At 38.1% G+C, this 25413-nt stretch overlaps 1 protein-coding gene across 14 annotated transcripts in view; it reads left to right on the plus strand.

Annotated features, from left to right (window-relative positions):
* Window positions 1-229: 229 nt before the first annotated feature.
* LOC128737801 (carbonic anhydrase 7) overlaps window positions 230-25413 on the plus strand; it is a 77716-nt gene continuing 52532 nt past the window's right edge. The window contains exons 1-3 of one of the 14 annotated variants that reach the window (XM_053832510.1): window positions 230-565; window positions 10454-10472; window positions 10567-11062. In XM_053832510.1, the coding sequence (XP_053688485.1) occupies window positions 10993-11062 (70 nt within the window). In that variant the 5' untranslated portion in view covers window positions 230-565; window positions 10454-10472; window positions 10567-10992. Of the gene's footprint in view, window positions 566-612; window positions 681-10453; window positions 10473-10499; window positions 11063-25413 lie in introns of those variants that run through there. The other 13 variants (XM_053832508.1, XM_053832509.1, XM_053832511.1 and 10 more) reach the window with 13 other exon arrangements.

The raw sequence follows: 25413 nt of genomic DNA on the forward strand, positions 1-25413 counted from the left end.
TTGTACGTGATATGTAGGTACATAAGTAGTGTACCATCACACTAGAGGTACCTACGTATCGACCATCAGTGACAGCAACCAGTGTCGATTTTTTTTCTCCGCTGGTCATTTATCGGCCGTTGTGGTTTGTTGCTGACGACGTGAAGTGTGAATTAATTGACGACAACGACACTCGGCTGCAGCCCGGGCCGGTAGGTCAGTGCAGAGCGGCGCAGCGTTCTGTCAGTACGGCTGGATCCGCGAAAGAGGAGTACTCGTGCGGGACATCGATCTGTTCCTCCGATCCGACATACGGCGTTGTTGTGGACACGTTGTCGTTTATCAACGGCGGTCCCACCGGGAACGGAGCTCAGTCAACGTGCGGTCGTGATCGCGGACGGAAGCGCTAGAAACACCCGATACAGTGCGGTTGTGGGCCGGAAGTGCGATAGTTTGCTGGCGGAAAGTGTTTGAATTGCGAACAGCTGAAAGTTCTCACTATTTGCGTTAGGTGCATGTGAAGGAGAAAATTGTTTCTAATAGATTGAATCAAAAAAAAATTGTGCTGGTCAGTTTGGGGTTGCATGTGAGTGGGTAGCATGATTTTTTCCTGCCTGCCAGTCGAACCGAAGGTTCGGTGGGTGGGAAAAAATTACTTTTTTGCACGTTTCTAAATTACCGAAGAAGTGAAAGTGAAAATGGTGCGGTAATTGAAGACAATGACGGATTGTGGTCGCTCTGGTACGGGCGGTACGGCCGCCGGAGACGATGATGATCGGTTCGTTCGGTCGTAATCCAGACTCGATTGGCACTGAACTGAACTGAACTGAGAGCAGAAGGAATCGTGACCGACCGGGGGTGGTGGCTTACTACAAATTGAGCTTTTATTGATTGCGGCCGTTCGCCGGCCGGCCATTCTGTGGCAGATCGGAATCCTGCGCTTCATACGCTTTAATTGTTCGGAGGGTTGGTTGGTTGGAACGGGCCAACGGACCGAGCCGCAGGGCAATTATCATCGGAGAACGTAATGCCCCGGCTGAGTGCCGTGATGGGATCGATTACTTCGGGACGTGTGGAGCAGGAAAAAGAGTTTTGTTATGCAATTGGTTGGCTAGAGATTAACGTTGGTTGGTGATGATCTGGCCACGGTGCGTTGTGATAATTTTTGATTAATTTGAATTTGGAGATTTTCTTAAATAACTTTAAGTAATTTTTTTTCTGAAAGTTAATTTTGGTAACAAGAATTTAATATAGTAATGTGATGTGTAATGATCGTGGAAATTAGACGTCTTTTTCGTTAGATTTGGATCTAAATCTATGGGATTCTGTGAGGAATGTAGAAACAATTCAATGCGTTACAAGGTCTCGCCAGATATCATAAGTGGATCGAAATTATTAATCAAGATAGTAATCATTCAATTATAGTAGCGACGTATCAAGAGAAGCCGTGACCAACAGGCAAATGATCAGCGTGCAAAACATTTAGGTTTTGCTTCAGCATAATATTTCTTGATGATGTTTGATGAATATGTATACTTGAGAACAAATCGGTTTGCTCGCTGATCTAGATTTCTTTCAAAAACATATTAATCATCACAAAATTGTATTTTGTTAGTAAACAAAACCAAATTGCTGTTATTGTTAAATTCTTCTGGATTAGAAAATTAGGTTGTTATTGGAGGTGACTTCATTAACGGAAAAGCACTAAAAGCTTTAGTCAATTTAGTCAACTAAGCTATTTGGGAAAAATAACTCTCCAGCAGACTGATATCAGAAGACAGAACACTTGTATTGTCTTGTATCGTGCAGAGTAACTAACAACGGCTTGACACGTGTTAATAAGCCAGAAGGCTATTTGACCGCAGCAGGTAGGCTCTATCGTAAAAAAAGAATCTTCGATAGCGGCTGAAAGGTTTGACTCATCTTTGTCAACTTACATTATTTATGTCTTTAAAATGATCGTGCTTCACTACAAATTGCGTCACTTTGCATAAAAAAGTTTACGAGTCGACTAGACTAGATCTGTGCAATCGGTAGCGCTTTTTAAATATTTTTAAATTCAAAATTGCAATTTTCACCTGTTATTTGGTGAACAAATAAAACGTCTACATTTGGCTGGGAAAAACAGTGACATTAGTTTTGAAACAATTTAACTATTTTCTTTACATCATTCTTTACATTTACATTAACTTTAAGAAGTTTGCGTATCTTATGATTTGAAGTTTTGCTCCCATAATCAACGGGAACGGTGGAAGAAATCAATCAAGTAAAGGTGTTGATAGTATCTTAAAGGTGACCAGGCGTGAAGGGGAAAGAACGGAAAATTAAGTAAGGGAGGGTCATTGTAGTAACGCTTATTAAGTTTGTACAACGTTCCTGTTTACCCATGCTAGGGGATCTGCGGATCGAGCCAACCTATTATGGGAGCCCATTGTAACCGGACTCGACCATTTTATAACTCAAAACAATTTTAAATATGTAGAGTAGAGTTTCTTTTTTATTGAGTCCGCTGTGGTTCAAAGGTTCACCATTATCTGCGATCCACAGGACCTGGGGATAAAGTGGGTTTCGTATTTGATTATAATTGGCTCCCATTATAGCTTGGTTCGATTTGCAGGTCCCCCAGCTTGGGTAAAAAGAAACGGTTCACATACTTAATTAGCGTTGCTTCAATGACCCCTCTTACTTAATTTTCTGCTCTTTCTCCTTTACGTCTTGCCTTCCCTAAGGTACTGTATACACCTTTGTTTCATTACTTTCTTCAACAGTCGGGAGAGAGGGAACAGTCGATTGTAAAAAACAGTGTTATAAAAAAGTATGTATTACTTAAGGTCCAAAAGTAAAAGTCCCAGAGTTAGTGTTGAGGGTTGACCCCAAATCCTTTTATTTTTTTCTATTTGTCACCAGAAATACAGTAATGTTCCGATTTTGTCAGCCCCATGTTGAATTTTGGGCTGACAAAATGGGGAAACTGAAAAAATCGGGATTTTTTTTTCAAAATTCAAGATTTAAGACCTTGCAATATCGAAGACTTGTACTAAAAATTAAATTTTAACCCTCAATTGGTCAACCGAAAGCTCAATGAACCGGGCACAGCACACTGGTCCAGAACCTTTTTTGGTGCGCATTAGCGTAGAGCGGGAAAACTTGGTTTTAGGTTTATGGAACCTTTGGAAGAGTTTGTTAAAACTAAAAGTTCTATCGTCCAGCGGAATTCAAATTTTGATTAATCACCCTAAAAGTGCAATAAAGAATTTATTTTTCTTCAGTTTCAATATAACACATTGATGTGTTCTGTAAAGTTTTACAGCATATTGTTACAAGAAATTTTACTGAAGACAGTAACTTTCTATCTCTTCAGCGAAGATTGAAAAATCCTATTAAGAATCGTTAAAATCAGTTTTTCTATTTTAGCTATTTTTGTAGTTGTTGTATGACTTTTTCCTGTTTCACAAAGTTGTACAAATAGTCAAAACACATAGCATTGCTAAATATAGTCTACCTCTATCTTTGCTTGTTTAGGAGCCATAGAACTTTTACTATAAAAGTACCCCAATTTTGACCCCGAATTACTAGCAAGAAGGCATTATTTTATTCATAAACTCTCCCCAGAGAATCAGAATAATTTCAAGCAGGCTGAAAAGTTTTATAAATCATGTTTAAAAGCACAAAAGTTAAACAAAATTTATAGGCTGACAAAATCGGGATAAAAAGCTAATAAAATCGGGGGTAGACAAAATCGGGGGTAGACAAAATCGGATCATTACTGTATTAGGTTTCGAAACAATATCTTTTTGATATTTTTGAGAAAAAGTAACATAAAGAAGTGTCGCTAAATTCGTTTTTTTACTCTCAATGAGTGTAATTTTGTTTTGAAAATTCCAACACCATCGTGCTCTCCAGTTATTTCTGGATAAAAATCGCTTATAATTGCAATGTACTTTGGGGTGATCCAGAAAAATTGCGTTTTCAAGGAAATAACTCCCAATTTCTCATGCATCAAGAACTAAAAATACAACTTCTTGAAATACCCAAAGTCTCTTATGCCATATAATGGCACGTTGCGAGAAGGGTGCGTGATGTTAGGCATATTCAACTATAGGTGTAATGAACTTTAAACAAAATTTACAAAACAGCAAAATCCTATGAAAACACACTTGAGACAGTCATCGCTCCGTTATAATCAATGGGCTGCTACATTTAGCCTAAAATTCATTTGGTATGCAGGCTTCATTTTGCTCATCTTATGCATACTAAGGGTGAGGCAGAGCAATGTGCTTCTCACAACGATCAAGTTGCTTTCGTTTTCTGTTCAACCGTTTCCTCTCCCTCCGGACGATGCCAGAATACGGTTTTCTCTTACGACCACCCATTTTGCGCAGAAGGAGCACAACGACAGACAGAGCTAATATTTTCTTCGCACACTGGAGACACGACACTATTCGCTCCGTGTCCCAAAAGAATACGAGATTGGCAATTATATGGACTGGCACGATTTTTCCCGTGACCTTGAGAGCATGCATTCGGTAGCGCTCTGGCAGAAAAAGAAAGATGAAACCAAACTGATACTCACTCGCCGGCAGAGCATAGCAGCAAATCACTTCAAAAGCAAAATAATACTCGTCGCGTCGGAGAAGGTAACATCCGACTGCGAGAGAGCAAATCGATTCGTCTTCTGTGCTTTGCCAATAAAACGCCGAGAATTGTGATATTTTGCAGAGCACGACAGAAGCCTGGGTATAGTACCCAGTAATAATTTGGGTTTTATTATATCCTTATGATGATTTTTATAACCAAAATTGGTCATGAAAACCACGACAAGAGCATAATAAAACTCATATTGTTGCTTGGGTACTTTTAAGCAACAAAAACATTAGCATAATCATAAATAACCGTTTAACAAAACGACCATTTGATATCATTCCTGAAAAATTATTTTATGGTATTGACCAAACTCGTGTATTTAGTCTTTGACCTTGAAATGCGGTCAGGCATTAATATTAATATTTTTTTTTAAATATTTTTTGAAACGATGGTTCTACAATTGATGGAGGGACAGTAGGGGAAAGTAATGAAAATTTTTTGGGAATAGAGGGGAAAGAGTTGAAAGGACTCTCTTTCCCCTCCATTCGCAGAAAATGTTCATTACTTTCCCCTACCGTCCCTCCATCAATTGTAGAACCATCGTTTCAAAAAATATTAATTTTATGATATTTCGTAGATGATTCAGAGTGAAACGGCCACATGTCACGAGTGCTGTCAGCGGGTTTATCCCGTTAGACAAACGGACGAAAGGCATAATGAACTTTAGGCATAAATACATTAGACATAATAGATGGTAACTATAATGTGGGAAGGCATAATGGACATATTTTGCACTACCTATCTGTCGTTAGTTTGCAAGAGGTACAATCGACAAAATTTAAAAAACTGAATAGCAGAATCTATTGCATATAGGGTGAGTTAACACGAGAACTTAGTAAAACTAACCGACACTAGTATTGACTTTGGAAAACGTACAAGGTAAGGGATTACCTACGAATGCCGAAACACACATGGCCGAATCACGAATGGCCGAAACACAAATTGCCGAAATAACAATTCGCATAATATATTTAATGGCCGAATCTAGAACGGCCGAATCACAAATGGCCGAATCATGAATGGCCGAATCACAAAAGGCTGAAACACGTATGGCCAAAAATAATCACGGCCTTCAGCCTGCACAAATGTTGGGTATACGCTGTCCTTACTCGCTGCCGCTCGTTCGGATTTAACTTAGGGATAATCCCGGGCTGGTACCGAATGGCCGAATCACGAATGGCCGAATTTCAACAACAGTCACAGAAGGCCGAATAATGAAAGGCCGAATCACGAAATGCCGAATCACGAAATGCCGAATTACGAATGGCCGAATCACGAAAGGACGTATTTTTTCGGAATGCCTCAATAACTATTCAATAAAAACAAGAATTGGCAAGCAGTTAACTACTAGCTTTAATCAAACAAAATAAGCAACACAACTATTTACTATAGGGTATAGATGATTGAAAGTTCTTTCTTTCCCTAAGCGCAAATGCGAGACCTATTTACTGTGTCAGTAGAAATGTTTCCTAGATAATTCAGGGCGAGACGGCCGCAGGCCGCGAGTGTGCGCCGCTGACCCGCCGTCGGAAGCGCCGGCCACTATTATTTAGGCAGAAACCACTACTATTTAAGTGCACGCATTTTCCTAGGTTTACTGATTTTCAGCCAAATATGAAGTTCGGCCATTCGTGTTTCGGCCTTTTGTGATTCGGCCATTCGTGATTCGGCCACTTATGTTTCGGCCATTCGTAGGTAATCCATAATCTCTACTAGCCAGTAAACCTAGGAAAATGCATGCACCTAAATAGTAGTGGTTTCTGCGGGGGCAGCCCTGCGCTTCCGACGGCGGGTCACCGGCGCACACTCGTGGCCTACGGGCATCTCGCCCTGAATCATCTAGGAAACATTCGTTACTGACACGATCAATAGGCTTCGCACGCTGTAATAACCGTAAATCATTCGCGCTTAGGGGAAGAAACAACTATCAATCATCTATACTCTATCTACCAAAATAAAAAATAAGACTCAGAGTATGTCGTGTTTTTCTGAAACTAAGGTACAGAATTTTACGAAAAGCTGTTTTCCTTCACCTCATTACAGAGCTGTGAGCGGAACAGAAGGCAATAGAGGGGAAAATTTTAAAGCTTTTTCAGGGGGATGTTTCAAATCCGTGAAGAGTAATAGATGAAAAAATTTATTCAAAATGTGTAAGGTCTCACAAAATGAGCAATAAATTTTTTTTTGATTCAGGCATTCCGGGAAAATTCGGCCTTTCGTGATTCGGCCTTCTGTGACTGTAGTTGTAATTCGGCCATTCGGTACCAGTCCAAAGAAAGATAAATATTACTTCTGCGGGGGGCTGCCTCCCCCTTAATGGCCAGTGCTTCCGTCGGCGGGTCATCGGCAACACTTGCGACCTGTAACCATCTCGTCCTGAACCATCTATGAAATGTCATACCTACTGTGATTTTTATGTCCATTATGATTAGGCCAATGCTACAAAGTTAGAGTACAAAAGCGGGCGCGCGACGTTAGGTAAACAGTGGATAGGCATATGAACATTAGGCATAATGGACCTTAGGCATAACAGACGATAGACATAATTGATGATAGCCACAATGGATGGCAGGCATAATGGATGATAGGCATAATGTACAAAATTTCGCTTTACTACGAATACGCATTTGAGTCATCACTCGTCGCTGCGTCACAATACAATGAGAAGCGGGGCCGCCCATATAACATAAATTCATTTGGCATAATACTGCTTGGCATAACGTCATTTGCTCTAAAAACATCAGCAAAAACATAAGAGACAATTGGAGACATTTGAGTAGGTTGAAGACCGCGAATATTTTCTATGACATCCGGCCATATGCGGTTTCGGCCATTTGTGAATCGGCCATTTTGATTCAGCCATTAGATTTAAGCAAGCTAACGACAGATTTCCTATCGTTCGTTTTGTCTAACGTCGTATTTATGCCCAATGGGGTACGCTCTTAAAAAGCATTATGCTAAATGACTTTATGCAAAACGAGCAGTCGCTGTTCTCATTGTAGAGTGCACAGTGGTCCAAAAGGGCGAAAGCGGAACTTTTTCCTAGTGCCTTTTGTTTTCATTTTATCATTTATGGTTTCAGCACTTTGGTCGTATGAATATCCCCCTTAATCTAAAACTGTCAAAAGTTAGTCATCGCTTACTATAATGAAAATAAAAAATTACTTTTTTATGTTAGAAAATATAGACATAGTTTCTTCGGCAAAGTTGTAAATATTGTAAAAACAAGCAACTTTGCTGAAGAAATAAAACTTCTATCTTTATCGAGTGCTGAACTAAAGGGCAAATTCTTTAAAACTTCTTTAAAAATTGGTTTTTCATACTTAGCTTTTCTCACCGAATCTCTCAAAATACGCGTTTTTGCAGAAGACTGCAAATCTCTGGGACCTTTACTTGCTGAATTATCGCATATTCATGTTTTAAATTTCCATAGATTCACGGGGGGATTCATGGGGGAAAATGGGGCAAGCGGATTTATGAAATCAACGCTTCATCTTGAAGCTTAAGTCGAGTACTATAAACTTGTATGGGTTCCGCTTGTCCCCAACCACCCAAATGAGAGAACGGTAAGCATGTGTTTGAAGTCTTTCAATAATTGCCTAGTACCACACACTCTTGTAAAATGTAACCAACATACGCTAAATATGACAAACTTATTTTTAAAGAATTTCCAAAGACAATGCTCTAGCTCTGCAGTCGATAGAGATAGAAATGCCATCTCCTTAGCTAAGGCTTAGCAAAGTTGTTTGCCTGTATATTTTCCATAACTTTGCCGAAGCAGCCATGTGTCTATCTACTAACACAAAAAATGGACGTGTACCGAGCCCATAACGCATAAATGCTTGCCATACTCTCATTTGGGTGATTGGGGACAAGCAGAACCCATACAAGTTTATAGTAATCGACTTAAGCTTTAAGATGATGCGTTGATTTCATAAATCCGTTTGCCCCATTTTACCCTATGGGCTCGTGAAGCTACGGAAATTTAAAGCTTGAATATGCGATAACCTAGCAAGTAAAGGTCCAAGATATTTTGAGTACTTCAATAATTGCCTAGAACATTGTATTCTTGTAAAATGCAACTAAGAAAAGCTAAGTATGAAAAACCAATTTTTAAAGAATATGTTCTATAGTTCAGCACTCGTTACAGATAGAAGTCTTCTATCTTCAGCAAAGTTCCTTGTTTTAACAAAATTTACAACTTTGCCGAAGAAACTATGTTTATATTTCGTAACACAAAAAAGTATTTTTTTATTTTTTTATAGTTAGCGATGACTAACTATTGACAGTTTTAGATTAGGGGGATATTCATACGAACAAAAGTGCAGAAGACCATAAATGATAAAATGAAAACAAAAAACGCTAGGAAAAAAGTTCCACTTTTCGTCCTTTTGGACTACTGTGCAGTGACGGCGTAATGATTGGTTCAAGTGAGTATTCACAGGAAAGTGAAGTTTTGTAAATTGCAATACAAGGTGTAGCAATACAATGCATGACGTACTAAAATAAAATTGATCTAATTGTGGTTGCTTGTCAAGCCGCAAAAATCTGTTAGACTCAACCCTCGTTAATATGAAGAACACTTCGTTCAGTATAGGCGAATTTAGTTTGAAATCTGAATATTGTTCACACACGCGCAAAGTTTTTCCGTTTTTCAGTTTTTCCCGTCAACTGAACCGTCAATTTTGTATGAATGATCAATTTTTAACTAAAGTATTACCATACTTTAGTATATTTTTTCATCCCGCAAATAATCAAAGCAAAGTATAAGTTGCAAAATGGGAGTTATCATACAGTTTTCATGTCATGAAGAAGCCACTTGAACAATTTTGCTAGAAATTGTGGTTGACTAAAATTTATTTTGTACTGGTTTTCAAAAATTACAGATTTCGAGGGCGCTCTGATTTTAGTCGCCTACGATACCAATATGTATGATAATATTTAATGCGCATATGCTACACAACTAAGGAAACTGATTTTTGATAACAAAGACGCATGGGGTTTTCTTTTTGGTTAGAAGAGAATGGATATTTTCGGGTATTTCACAAGCAATAAGTCGAAGGATCGAATAAGCAAATGAGAGATTCTCTTTGCGACTCCTTTCTTACGCTTATCACGGCGGCATAATTGCATTTCAGTGTATTTTTCTTGAAGATTGGCTAGCTTTACGCCAGACAGAGTTCTATTGATATTGTGGAGTGCTAACACAGCAATTGGGTATTTTAATTTTCCCAAAAAAGTTGCTTTTTTGCCACATTTGATAGCCCGTCGTTTTCTGAATCTAGCAGTTCTTTTTTTATTTCAATTAAGTGAATATTTGATGAAAAAATTAATAAAAATCAAAAATATAATGATTTGCTGTTTGACAGATATCAACCAAACCGATTGATTGAAATGATGTCAGAAGTTCTCTTCCTCTCTTCTATCTTTCTGATAGAGCTTTTCATTTTGACCGAGCTTTTGACAGCTCCCATATGAAACCTGTATCGGCTGATGACCATAGTTTATCTATCCACTGTGTTGTCTAAGGCGAGCTGAGAAGAAAAATGGTTTACTTATGAGCTATCGTCTTATCCTAAAAAAATTTTTAAATGAAAAAAATGCTTTTTTTATTACTTTTACTCGTCAAATTTGAAAAAGTCTTCATGTGACTTTACAGTGACATCATATATTATCATAATATGTGAGAATTTAAATACCGCTAAAATACCCAATTGTTGGTGAAACCTGGTTAGAATCCTATTTTAATTGATTGGGATGTTTTCGATATACATAAAAATCAACACAATGTTCCAAATTTTCAAATTATGAATATTAGTATAATTTATAGGATATAACTCAACCGATTTGTAAGTAATGCTACCCTCCCACAAAAGTTTCTTAATTACTTCAAGAGAATTAAAATAATATGAGAAAAAAATTGACATTCATAACTCTCCAAAGTAGTGATTAAATACCTGGAAGAGACTGAAAGCCTCTGAAATATAAAGAATCACATCAGATCAAAATAGAACACCAACGAACCGATGACAGTTGTCTAGGACCAGCTTATTGTCACAAAACAGCTCCGACGAAAAGTGAAGTGTCATAAAATCATTACCAGTTTTAGCAGGCAGCTTCCCAATCTTAGCAACATTAACCCAATAAGCGTGATTAAACCCGCACCGGAAGCCGAATTCATCACGCTGGTTGGCTGTGAAGAAGCACACGGGTTCGAATGCGGCGTTGAACCGAGTTGGACTAGTGAATAGTGAATTTATTCGGTCGAAGAAACTGCCGTCTGCCGTGGCAGTAGGGAAAGGCAGTAGCAGCAGTAGCAGGCCACCGGACAGTCGACAAACGTACAACGCGGACAACAGCAGCAGCGAGATGAGCGAACAGTCGACAACGGTCAGCAGTGGCAGTTTTATGCTAATAGCATCAATTGTGATATTATCAGGTAATTTATCAATTTAGCAGCCGCAACCGAAGTCGAAGCCGGATCGTGCGATATGTGTGACTAGTTTTGGGCTGCGATTGTATCTAGTAGAGAAATTTTGAATGTAGATTTGTTCCTCAAGGGATCTTGTTCTGGATTATTTTTTCATGACTCAAGATGAAACATATGATTAGATTCCTTCCGGTGCGGTGCAATCACCGATAGCTTCGTTACAGCAATCTATCACATAATCGATAATTTTTAACAACAAACAAAGTGGCATTCAATGGTCTTCAACCGTCAATCGTAAACCTAAACCATTAGTCAGCGTCAATCTGAGAGGAAGGTACGATCCGCCGCGGCGCTGCCCGAGAGGTTTGTCTGTGATTCGTTTCGTTGTTTCGTTGTTTTCTGGCTAGTTGATGTTGTCGGAAATTACATTATCATTTTTACTGCGCCGGTTTTCCGTCACTGCAGCGGCGCGGCGCATTCCAAGCTGCAAACAAGTGCCAAAAATCTGCACTACCTTCTACTAGTTCACGACCGGATGGTTTGTTTGCGGATCAGTTTGATGGATGTCTGTTAACGCCGGTAGTTGGTAACTATATAGCACCAGACCACCGTGGGGAGGAGAGCTTGATCCGGGGGATTTGTTGCATATCACCGGTTCTATTTAGATCTTGTCACACAATGGGCTAATTCAATCGTTTAATCCGTTCCCGGTCGTTGATGCCACATGTAGTTATAGCATCACCTGACGGTTCGAATTTTATCCCACCGGAATGACAATGTACAATTTGGCTTCGGACAGGCATCTAGCCAGAACGATTACATGACGGATTTATTCCCGAAATACACACGCGTACGTGCATCCGAGAGTTTCTCGGATGAATATTTACATACTGTAACAGGAATGACGTTGATGAACGTCGAAATGCTAAACTATTCAAAATAAACGCGTCGTCTAGCTGATTATTTAATGCATTATTGCGGCGTTTCCATTCGCAGAATCGGCAACCGAATGAAATAATTAACGGACATAAATAGGTACTACTAGGTACTGGTTGGTATTTTCGAACGCCACCTCTAACTGTACCAGATGTTTATCGTCAGCTTTGGGCTTGGATCAGAGCCAAGTCTAATTTAGCACAATTTTGTTGGTGTTGCACTTTGCGCGACACGGCGAAAAGTGCTTTTCTTAACGCGCCAACGTGTGGCCAATGTTGCATGGATGAATTGACTAAATTATAGAAAGGTCCTTTAATATCTTGGTTTTTTTCCCATTTGCTCTCCATTTATATATTTATTTTTAAATATGTTGTGTCACCTATTCTGTATTCATTATATTCGTTTTCGACATTTTTGTGATCAAAATATGGTTAAAAGGTATATCATGTTTTTCCTTTCAATAGTCCGACAGAACTTCACTATTGTCAAGAAAATTACGTCTAATTTGAAATAATTAGCTTTGCCTTCTACTCAGCATTAATCAAAAACTGTTGAATATGTATGCCATGGACACGATGGACGATTCACAGCGACTAAAACACGACCAAAAGATATTTGAACAATATTTAAGAAGAATCAAAAAAACCGATGAAAAGATGACGAATACAGCAAGACGATGAAAGAACGACGAAAAGGAACTAAAAAGATTATATTTTATTATATTGACAACAAATAGAACGGCCAAAAAATGGGCAAAAAGTGACGAAAAGAAAGAAAAAAATTACGTAGCAACGTCGAAATTATGCCAAAACAGTACCAAAAAAGATTACAAAAAACAGAAAAAAGCAAAAACAGCGTTAAAATCAGGCGTCAAAAAACGACAAAAATTGGACGACGAGATACCGAACAGATGACGAATACGAAGGAAAGAAAACAGAAAAATGATAAAAAGGCGTCGATAAGACTATATGATGAATATGATGACCACGAAAATAGAGCAAATGGACAACGAAGAGGCTGCGAAAGACAGCATAATAATGACGGAAATGCGATGAAATGATAATGAAAAAGTTATGAAAAGGTGACGGAAATATCATGAAAAGTTCACGAGAAAACAATGAAAAAATACACCAACAAGAGCAGTAAAAAATGATAAAAACTCGTTTAAGAAGCATCAACTTGCTAAAAAGGCGTCGAAAAGATGTCGAATACACGACGGAAAAACAACACAGAGGCAGTAAAAATACAACTGACAACAAACAAGACGATGAAATATAGCAAAAAGTGATTAAATAAAAATATGAAACGGCAAAACGACGACAAAAGACGATGGCAAAAAACGCAGAAAAGACATCAAAATACGTCAAAACAACAACCAAAAAGACAACAAAAATGGCAAATGCCTTCGCAAAAACAACAACAAAACCAAAGACGGAAAAAACGAGCAGATGACAAAAATACGACGAAAACACAACAAAAATACGACAAAGAAATGACAATAAGACGATGAATACTAAGAAAAGTCCACAAAGAAAGAATGAAAGAACGGAAAAAAGACAACAAATAAGCGTCAAAAAGACGACGTAGAAAACGGCAAAAAGATGACGAAAAAGTGATGAAAGGATAGTGAAAATGTGATGAACAGACAACAAAAGGGTGCTTAAACAGCGACAAAAACCACGACCAAAAGATATTAAAAAAGCGTCAAAAGGCGATATAAAGATGACGAATATAGCAAGACGACGAAAAGGCACAAATAATACGATTAAATTAAGATTAAATAGGAAAAAGTGACGAAAAGAGAGAGAAAAAAAACGTAACAACGTCATAAAAAGTGACGGAGAGATACCGAACAGACGACGAACACGAAGAAAAGAAAATAGAAAAATGATAAAAAGGCGTCGATAAGACAACAATATGATAATCGCGAAAATATGGCAAATGTATGACGAAGAGTCGTCCGGGGAGTCGACGGGGATAATAACGATGGAAATGCGACGAAATGATAACGAAAAAGTTGTGAAAAAGTGACAAAGATACCACGAAAATTTGACGAAAAGTGGATGAAAATACAGCAACAAGAACAGCAAAAAATGACAAAATATCGTTTGAAAAGCACCAAAAGGCTTGTCGCCTAACTTGCTAAAAAGACGTCGAAAAGATGTCGAATATACGACGGAAAAACAACACAGAGGCAGTAAAAAGACACTATTTTGATTAAAGCAGAGAAGCGTTTGGTGCGAAAAATGTTACACCGAATACTGGGAAAATTTCGATCTGCGGCTGAAAATATTGGGTAGTTTGTGGTAGTGGGACTCCAACCTACAATTTCTCGGTCCTCTGCTTTAATCAAAATAGAGTTTACGTTTGACCGCGAAAAAGTCAGTAACAGTAAAACGGAAAACACACCCGGTGTGGTTTGACACCAGCGTGCCCCGACGGTAGGCACCAGACTGTTAGCTCCTACAACAATGCAGTCGATAATTGTCTATCTTCTCGGTGATAGCGGTGATAGAAGCAAAGGGCTGTCATATTACAAATAATAACCGTCGCCGGGGCAGCGTATGTGTGCGAAAGATGGAATGCTTGGACTGATAGGAACAAAACTGACTGATAGGAACAATCTGAGACTAATTAATACGTTGATGTGGTATAGTTTAAATGCTTAAAGCACTCGGGTACCAACCGAGAAATTGTGGGGTTGGAGTCCCACTACCACAAACTACCCAATATTTTTAGCGCCGCAGATCGAAATTTTGCCAGTATTCAGACTAATATTTTTCGCAACAAACACTCCTCTGCTTTAGTCAAAATAGAGTTTACGTTTGACCGCGAAAAAGTCAGTAAGGCTTAAACAAATCCGGAAAAAAGTTTATGTCCTGGTCTCGAAATATTGTTCTTGTTCTTCTATTGTAATAACATCAAACCTTCAAAACCGAAACAAAGGACTAGAAACCAGTTGTTTATATTTAATACAAAAATGTTGTACAGTACTTATATTTTAGTTCAAACCGAACCAATTATTGAAATGTTAGATAAACCGTTACGACTGCCTAGCAATGAAAATGTTATTCTAATTTAATTCCAGTTTCGCACATTGCCATAATCCATACTAAAACTCCAGTTTTAAAGCAGAAGAAGATGCATAGTACAAAAGCAATATAACTTAACATGACTTGATTTGATGTTAATGTCGGGGCCACATTGAACCCAATGATAATCACAACATGATAATAGTCCGAAAAGTTTCGAACAATTCAGTAACATCCTTTCTGCATGCATTCAATGCATGGTAAAATATTGTATTTGTAAGGTAAAATTGTAAGCTTTATGTTCCCAACATCCAAAATTAGGGTAAGTTCTTGGACACTACGGAATAAAACGACGAATTGGAGCCCTGAAAGCACTGAAAGCTGATGTTCCGGAGTGTGTAATTTATTGTATTTCTGTTTTAATCTATCTACTACCGATGACAGCATAAAATAACCCTGCAATTCGGAATATATCCGTCAAAAGCGGTACCAAATTTCACTAATATATGGTTTAGTTTATTGATGCCTCGATCTAATTCGGTTCTTTTAAAACAAGTTAAAATAAAATGGAATAAGATTTAAAGTAAATGGAGTCAAAAGTCTGATCTCAAGCACATCCAATTTTCGGCTTTGGGACCGCCTGCGACCTGTAGCAGGAATCAAAAAACTTAGTTGGTGAAGGAAAGTTGATCGAGACTAAGCGGATAATTACTTAAACTTTGCACATATTGGGTAATTTAGAGATGTATACTCGGTGAACTGTAAAAACGACGAACGACGAATGATGATGATGATGATGGAGCCCACCTCATTCCCCTACAAAGGTTTGAGGTAGTCGATTTATCTAATAGATAATTAGTGAATATACATTTGAACCAGGTAAGCAAACAAAACGATCTGGTTTTTGACACAGACACGAAAACACAACAAAAACACAAAAAACACGACAAAAAAATGACAATAAGACGATGAATACTAAGAAAAGTTCACAAAGAAAGTATGAAAGAACGGAAAAAAGACAGCAAATAAGCGTCAAAAAGACGACGTAGAAAACGGCAAAAAGGCAGCAAAAAGATTATGGAAACACGGCAAATGGCACCTTAATGGCAAATAGGTGAAGGGCCCATCGAAAAAGGACTGAAGACGACAAAAATACGATGGAAACCACCAAAACCGAACAACCAAAAACGCCATAAAAGATGATAAAATATAATAACAAATCGCTGAAAAGAGACAAAGAAACGATGTAAAGATAGCAAAAATACGATGAAAAGGCGCCTAATCAACAATAAAAACAACTAAAAAACACGACAAAAAATGACCAATACGACAGTGAGACGACAAAGAAAACAGCTTGTAAAAAGGTGTCGAAAAGACAAAACATATTTAAAAAAAGACGACGAAGAAATGAGGAATATACTACAGCAAGACGACGAAAGAACGACGAGAAGCACTAAAAAGACAATACTTTTTTTGTATCGACAACCAATAGAACGACCAAAAACTGGAAAAAAATGACGAAAAGAAGGAAATAAATTACGTACCAACGACGAAAGACGATAAAACAATGACAAAAAATCAGTAAAAAAAAGACGAATTACGCCAAAACGGCAGCAAAAAAAGACTATAAAAGAAACAGGAAAAAGCGATAAAAATGCTAGAAGCAGGCGTCGAAAAAGGACAAAAGTACGGAGATGCCGGAGAGACAACGAATACGAAGAAAACAAAACAGAAAAGTGATAAAAAGGCGTCGATGAGACAACAATAAAAAGAAAAAACCTCAAATGGACGACGTAGAGGCGGTGAAAGACGGCATAATGATGGCGGAAATGCGACGAAAAAGTTATTAAAAGGTGACGAAAATACGATGAAAAGTTGCCGAAAAGACTATTAGAACTATAGCAACAAGAACAGCAAAAAATGACAAAAAGTCGTTTAAAAAACAACAAAAAACTTGCTGAAAACGTCGAAGGGATGATAAGACGATGAAAATATATCACAAAGTGACAAAACGACAATATGAAATGGCAAAACGACGACACAAGACGATAAAAAAATGCAAAAAATGAAGAAAACGAAACGAACAGACGTCAAAAAAGACGTCCAAACCGGTAAAAGCCTTCGTAAAAAATAACAAAAACAGACGCAAAAGAAATAGCGAACAGGTGACGAAAATACGACCGAAAACACAAGAAAAACACGATAAAGAATGACAAAGAGACAGCAAATAAGTATTAAAAAGAAGACGAAAACACGATAAACGGACAGCAAATAGACGGTGGAAATACGACGAAAAGGTAATGACAAATAGGCGGAAGGCCCAATGATGAAGGACGCGGGATGACAAAACCTCCGAAATCGCCAAAAAAGCGATCAACCAAAAACGTCATAAAAGACGATAAAATATGATAACAAATCCCTGGAAAGAGACAAAGAAACGATGAAAAGATGGCGAAAATGCGATGAAAAGAACGCACAAAAAACAGAAAACACGATAGGAAATGACAAATACGACAGGGACGAAAAAAAGACAACGAAAATATGATAAAAGACGGGAAAAGGTATGAAAAACAAAAGCCACGACAAAAAAGACGTTTTCAAGTGTCATATACGACGAACAGATGATGGAAATAAGACGACAATACGATGAAGACGACGAAAAGTGGTCAAAACAGCGACAAAAAGGGTCAAAACACGACCAAAAATGACAAAAAATCATTTAGAAAAGGCGACAAAATATAACAAAAAAGACGACGATTATAGGATAGACGACGAAACGACAGTAAAAACCTGATTTAATCCACCCAGTGGTGAAAGGAACCTTTGTTATACAGTCTTACTTGCAATTTGAGATAGAAATCGACACGTTTGGTTTACATGAAATTTTTGGAAATTGAATAAGTTTACAAAATTTGAACCAGATAGAAGCACAGAAGCACTTATAAATTTTGATAGTTTCTTTTCTCATGAAATTGCTGAGTAAGTTGTTACTAATGAGGGTAAGTGCAAGTAAAAGTAAGTTGTAAGATGAAATATTATTCTTTAACATATACATTGCGTAGTAAAGGTCTAGTTAATAGATTTTTGAACCATGCATTATTTCCTGTAACGCCATTCTATTTGATTCACAACAATAAAGTTTTCTTGAATAAATTTCATCAATTTTTATGAACCTTCGGTTACTCACGTTGTTGTATTTTGTACACCATATGTAGGTTTTTGAATGCCATATTGTTATATAGTTACAAATCGTATGTTACGTATATACTAACGTATATTCTTCAATAAACTTGTTATGAGTAAAATGTCAGAATTATTCAAGTCATTAACACTTTAAATTGTTAGGAAAATAGATTAGCAAAATCCGACATCACAGAAACGAAGCAAGTAGCATGTGAGGTGTACCGCAATTGGCCCCAACTGGAATTTTCTTCATATGGAAAAATGGTGTCTGTGTGCAGCAAAACTACCAGCAAATGTAAAATATTTTAAATGTATCCATCTGTTGGTAGTCGAGCAATTCGGGGTCAAAATCAGGGTATTTTCTACAGTTCGTAAACAAGCAAACATAGAGGTATACTATATTCAGCAAAGTTGTGTATTTTTATTATTTATACAACTTTGTAATACATGAAAAAGTCATACAACAATTACAAAAAGAGCTAAAATAGAAAAACTGATTTTTCAAATTCATATACAATAAATAAGATCTCTTCGTTGAAGAGATCGAAGGTTACTGTCTTCAGCAAAATTTCTTATAATAATATGCTCTAAAACTTTGCAGAACACATCAATGTGTTATATTGAAACTGAAGGAAAATAATTTTTTTATTTCACTTTTAGGGGGATTAATCAAAATTCAAATTCTACCAGACGATAGAGCTTTCAATTTTAAGAAACTCTTCCAAAGGTTCGATAAACTTAAAACCAAGTTTTCCTAGTCAAAACTCTAGTGCGCACGTTTTCTTTGGTTTTGGGCTATTGTGCGCGCGAGTAACTGTGTTATAAAAGTTGGCGCGAGTGTTCGAGGGTCTTTTGATCGGTAAAACCAATTGTTATGAAATTTTGCATATATATTCGTAGTGTGAAAACCTCTCGTTTGATATTAAAATAATTGAAATTAGGTTATTTTTCTTGGTTAAAATCACTATAAATTATTGTTAATTTTGGTGTGGTGTATTGAATTACTCATAACTTTCCAATTAAAGATCCAATTAAAAAACCATTCAATAGTGATCTATCCGGCTATATTACCTGCCAAATGAAACTAATAGCACGTAAATCGGTTTGGTCATCTCTGAGAAACAGGCGATCATTTGAACCTTGTCAAACTGGTTTTTTAAGCATAACTTTTAAACCACTTGTTTGTTTTCAATAAAAATTGGCGTGAAGTTTAGCAATAGTGAGAGCTTTTATTTGGTACTAAGATCGATGAAATCGGTTATGTAGTCCCGGAGAAAACCGTGTCACGTAATTTTCACATTTTTGCTTATAACTTTTAAACTAAAAGTCAGACCACGAAACCATTTAATAGTGATATACTAGGTAAAAATACCTTTCAAATAAAAGTTATAGCAGACGAATCGGTTCTGCCATCTCCGAGAAATAGGCGATTGAAAATTGAAGCGCACACACATACAAACATACATACACACACACACACACACACACATACACACACACACACACACACACACACACACACACACACACACACACACACACACACACACACACACACACACACACACACACACACACACACACACACACACACACACACACACACACACACACACACACACACACACACACACACACACACACACACACACACACACACACACACACACACACACACACACACACACACACACACACACACACACACACACACACACACACACACACAGACATTGCTCATTCGTCGAACCTGATCGATTGGTATATGTGACACGGCCCTCCGGGCCTCAGATCGACTTCGTGTTTTTCGACCAATTCCTAAACCTTTGTTATATTGTATAACAAAGGTAAAAACAACGTTTTGGTTGTATATTTTATGCGCTGAAGGGCATGGCGTTAAGGGCAACTGCGACAGTCTTAAAGATCTTTCATTGCGGCAATTTTCGGTTGTCGTAACAACAAACAGGTGGCTAAAATAGTGATGAAAAGACAACAAAAAACGAATAGACACCAAAAAAACGTCGAAGAGGCGACGAAAAGACAGTGAATGAAAAAGTGATGACAAGTAGGCGAAAGGTCGAAGTAAATATAAAACTAAAGACAACAAAAATACAATGAAAAGACGCCGAAAAAACGCCAAAGAAGTGACAAAAAATGAAAATACCGACAGAGATAATAAGAGAAGACGAAAAGACATAAAACAGATGCAGAAACGGCGATGGCGAGACGATTAGGCGACAAGAAAGACTAAAACAGACTACAACTGAGGCCATAAAGACGCTATCAAAAGCAATCGCTGGAAAGCGATAAAAAAGGCGATTCAAAGGTGCCCGATAGGCAGGTGTTAAAAAGAACGAACTGAACAACTGATCAGCGAATTGAAAAACCACACGAAGGAAAGTAAAAAATAAAACATAGATTAAAGGACAATGATCAGATCAATGACGGAAGTTGAGAGCAAGTGTCCTATTTGCCAAATTTCAATTCTATGGTTTAATTATTTGATTCTATAAGTACCAATTTACTTCATGTAACAACATCTATAAAATAAATGTGATAAAGAGTGATCACACATTTAGGAGGAATGAAAAAAAGAATAGAATACAAGTAATACATATTGAAATTAATTTACACTTTTCAGCAAAACGAACAGATAGCAAACAAACCTGCAAATAAGGCACAAATGTCGGTTAAATTGCTATTTAAACTAAAATTTGAATAAACTGCAATTAAATTGACTTTGAAAGAAAAATGTAATATCTTCTTCGGTGATGAAACTACGGATTTTTATTCAGCAAAGTCTGGTAACGCTATTCGGAGGCGGATAGTGCGGAATTTCCATTGCGACGACTGTGGTGGGGAGAATTGCGTTACACTATGATGCCATGATGTAAACAACTGAATTTATCCTGGCAACAAATGCCTATTGTGATTCAATTCTCATAAATTATAATTCCAAATATAATACCGTGGACCCCCGTTTGTTTGACCATTTTTAATCTGAACACTTTTTAATTTGAACCCCGTTGGTTTGCACGACGTGCAAATTAAAAATGGTTCAAATGTCATTCTCAACATGACATCATGTGTTTATGCAGAAAATGCACATAAACACGATTTGTTTGTATTGACCTAGCGTGTTTAATCGGTTTCACATTTCGTTATCCTAACGATTAAGATAGAAATCCGATCGGAAAATGCAATATTCGCACTTGCAACTGCCAACTAAAACAAACCACCAAAACAATAACAAAGAGCAGGGCGGCCAGTTCACACAGGTTTCAGCATATTTCGGGTTACCAGTTGTTCAAATTAAAAAGTAACCCCGTTAGTTTGCATGAGGAATCGTTCAAACGAACGGGGGTTCACTGTATAACTTATGGTTACTTGAAAGAATATATTACGATTCCTGTTTGATTCACTGTTTTAGACGGTTTACTGACACTACTGACAGATAAACTGCTGTGGAAATCAAGTAGTTAGGTAAGCTCTATTTAAATTGCAGTGGAGGCAAAGATAATGAATTGTGTGTTAGAAATATTCCGACATTTCTATCAACTGCCTAGTATTCCCATAACAACCTATTTAAGTCAAATGCAAATGACCTAATAATGGTCCATTCGTAAAAACAATTTGAATTCAATCCAATCTAACATATAATCTCCTGTAAATACGCGAAAAAATTGCAGTATTGTTCGCAGTTACATGACGTATCACGAACTGATCGTCTCTTCAGTCCCCTCAACTGAACTCATCTTGCATTTCGTAGTCAAAAATATGCACGTCTAATTGCTCCCCTCTTCCATAATGGATTTGTTTTTCAACCCAAGACGTCTCTCTGTCATCGCTGTCATTTCTGGAAGGCTAGGTACTTGTTGATTCAGCCGGCGGCGACCGATTACCGGCGATCAGCTTAGTTAGAATCTTTTGTTTCGAAGTTGATTGTTGCAAGATTGCACTCCGGTCCAGATGATACGTAGGTACATGCCAGCTGCCATGTCACAGTGCAGTGTCTCAGAACTTCGAACGCCACCCTGTCGAGAAGAGCCGGGTTGATTTTAATCCACGTGCAACTTGTTCCGCCGCGCCTCCGGGCGACCGGCGATACTTTGGGTGACAATAGACACAACACGGATGGAGATAACCGCGTTTAAATTTATGATCGTTTTCCGCCGATTTATCATTTCGTAGCAGTTGCTCAAATTGCACCACCTACGGTGGAGGTCGCGGAAAAAAGCCTCGTGCTATATAAGCTGTGCGGTGATGAACGAATCACTTATCCATTCTCGAGCTGTTTAGGTACACGATACGATACACACTCCTATCGGCGCACCAGACTACGGAAGGCCGCCCCTAGCAGGTTCCAAAGCTGAGCTGGTAATTGCCCGATGGTTGAAATTTCAAACTGCAAACCGGGGCTCGGATTTTGACGCTTTGTTTTGAGTTTGAGTGCGCCAGGCGCTAACGCATCGACGGACAATGCGGTGATTGTGGCGTAGCAGTGTGCTCTGCTAATTAAGCTGCCTCACGTGCGTTTCCATTTCCTCCGTATCCAACAACAGGAGGAACACGAGGTCTCACTGTCACTGTTGAATGCAATTGAAAAAATTTTTTAGAAGCATTGAGTTTGACATGAAATAATGCTTTATCATTTATCGATTTAACACCTCGTTCGTATTACAAATCTTTCAAAGAGTGTTTCTATATTATTACAATTTATGAAACCAAATCACCAGGACAACTTCTTTTCTATTCCTAAGATCCTAAAAAATTATGGTAATCTGTTAATCTAAGGGATTAAGGAAATTGTTTCTATGGCTGGTCTAAGGTTATTTCACAAATCAACGATAAACTTACGCTTGATAAGATACAAGAAACTAATAGATATTTCAAAATTATTTCTTTTCTTTTCGCAACGCTGTTTTACAGGCTTTACTTTAAACTTGATATATTTAACTTGAAGTGCGGTATTCCGCACGACGTTTTCTATATATTTCTAGAAGCTTACACGGACTCCACGGTTGCTGCTGCTGCTGAACTTAATTTCTTTAAGAATCTATTAACGAATATTCCTCCTGCTCAGACGTCGGACAAACAACGTGATTGGCTGAACGGCATAGCATCACATCACAACATGTATCTGCCACGCATGATTGGGTCCGTCGAGAAGAAGCATTGTCGTCCGTAGCTTCCTCAAAAGGTCGTGGTCCTTCCTGATAGTTTGCCACCATTGTTCGTTAAACAATTTGCTATATCGCTTCACCCGTGTCAATCATATTCAATCGTTCACTAGATTGTGATGTTTTTCAACGGTGTGGAAGATCGCATCAATTACTCCAATACAGAAGGCTGAAAATATCCACGACATTAAAAACTATTGCGACAAAGTTCCACAAATACTCACAGTAAAACAATGAAGCGTATGGGCTTACCAAACTGGGTAATAGAGTGGAACCAGTAATATCTAACCGAACGCTCCATTTCTGTCTGTATCAATGGCATTAACTCGCTTTAGAACCCTTAGATTTTAGAATTACCATCTGGTGTACCTCAAGGTAGTCATCTAGAACCATTGATATTTGTGCTTTTTGTTAACGACATGTGCATATGAGCACGAGATGTTCACATGAGCACAAAACGTGCACCGACGATTTGATAATAGTCCGTGAAGTTAAGACCAGCCTTGGCTGTTATACTACCCAAGATAATGTTGATTCTCTTTCATGATGGCGTATTCTAAACGTCATGCAAATTTTATTGGCGACGGTCCGTTATCGATCCTGCGCTGAACGAATTATGTCGATCAGTTTCCTTTAGCGTCCATGATTCATGTCTGTACAGGGCCTGTAGACTGTAGACCTCCAGTTTTGTGTGAATTGGCAAACTATGGGACTTTTACGCTGGCTACGTAATCCGTAGAAAGCCTGATTCGCGGCTGCAATTCTTCGTTTCACTTTACGGCTGACATCGTTGTTACGTGTCACGTGCGTAACCAAGGCATATATATAGAGTAAGGAGGGGTAAAAGTGCGATGCTGGTAAAAGTGCGATTCAATTCCTTTCCAGATTCCGAGTAAATTAACTACATTGGCATGGATGGGTGACTACTTTGACAGCTTGAATCTAACGTAAACTTTGGTTGCTTACGAAGCATAGTTGCTGAGTTATGTGCAAATGTTATTTCAGGACGGTTTGATGTAATTTTTCGTTATACGGCAAATACGATATCAACAGGAGGATATTATTTGTTGAAAATTTGTAGCAGCGTTTTACATCACTCACATATTTGTTTTGAAAACACGGTGAAAAGAATTTATAAAATATATTTCGCTTTTCCGTAATTTAAGCTAACCCCGTCAAGCGCCTAGCGGGGAAAAAGTTCGATTCACGGACGGGGCAAAAGTGCGATTCATGGACGAGGAAAAAATGTATAGCTAATTATATACAGCTTTAAGCACTATACTACAGATACTAGAAATGGAAGATCTGCAGAAAACTGTGTGCTCTACAGATGTTGACGTGTTGACAATGTTTTTCCGCTGATGAAACAAAAAACAAACGTTTGGAAAAGTTTCGATCTAACGGAGGCTGCAATGCACCAGCGCAAAATAGGCAAGGTGCAAATTGAGAATATTCCTTACCGAAACATAACGCAGATTGGAGATAATATGGTTTTGTTAGCTACTGTTGTGCCAATTTAATGGATTCGAGCTTCGAACTTTTGCCCCGTGGTATTCGAACTTTTGCCCCGCTAGTAGGGTAAAAGTGCGAATCGGCACTTGATCAGAAGAAAGAAGAATTTATTTAGCAAAACACTATTATCGCAGATGATTTATAGTTGAATGTAAAGACATTGAGTTACTACATCACTATAAAATATATTATGTTGTTGTCCTTCTTTCTATCTCACGAAAATTGATGACAACTTCGAACATCGCACTTATGCCCCGCCCTACTCTATATATATTCCTCTGCTACTTCATATCGTTCTCCACCCAGCTCTATTTTGGCATCAACACTATTTGGACTCCCACGTTCCCTGCCTGCATCCATGTGCTTAGTTTTGGCGGTGTTAATGATGAGTCCCGATCTCGCTGCTTCCCGTTTAAAAGGACTCTTGAATTGCTCTACGGGTGATTGGGATGATATCGACGTTATCCGCAAGAAACCAAGAAGCATGTGATATTTCGGGATGATATTCGTGTTCCTT

Source organism: Sabethes cyaneus, chromosome 2 (assembly GCF_943734655.1).
Source record: "Sabethes cyaneus chromosome 2, idSabCyanKW18_F2, whole genome shotgun sequence".
Taxonomy (NCBI): Eukaryota; Metazoa; Arthropoda; class Insecta; order Diptera; family Culicidae; genus Sabethes; species Sabethes cyaneus.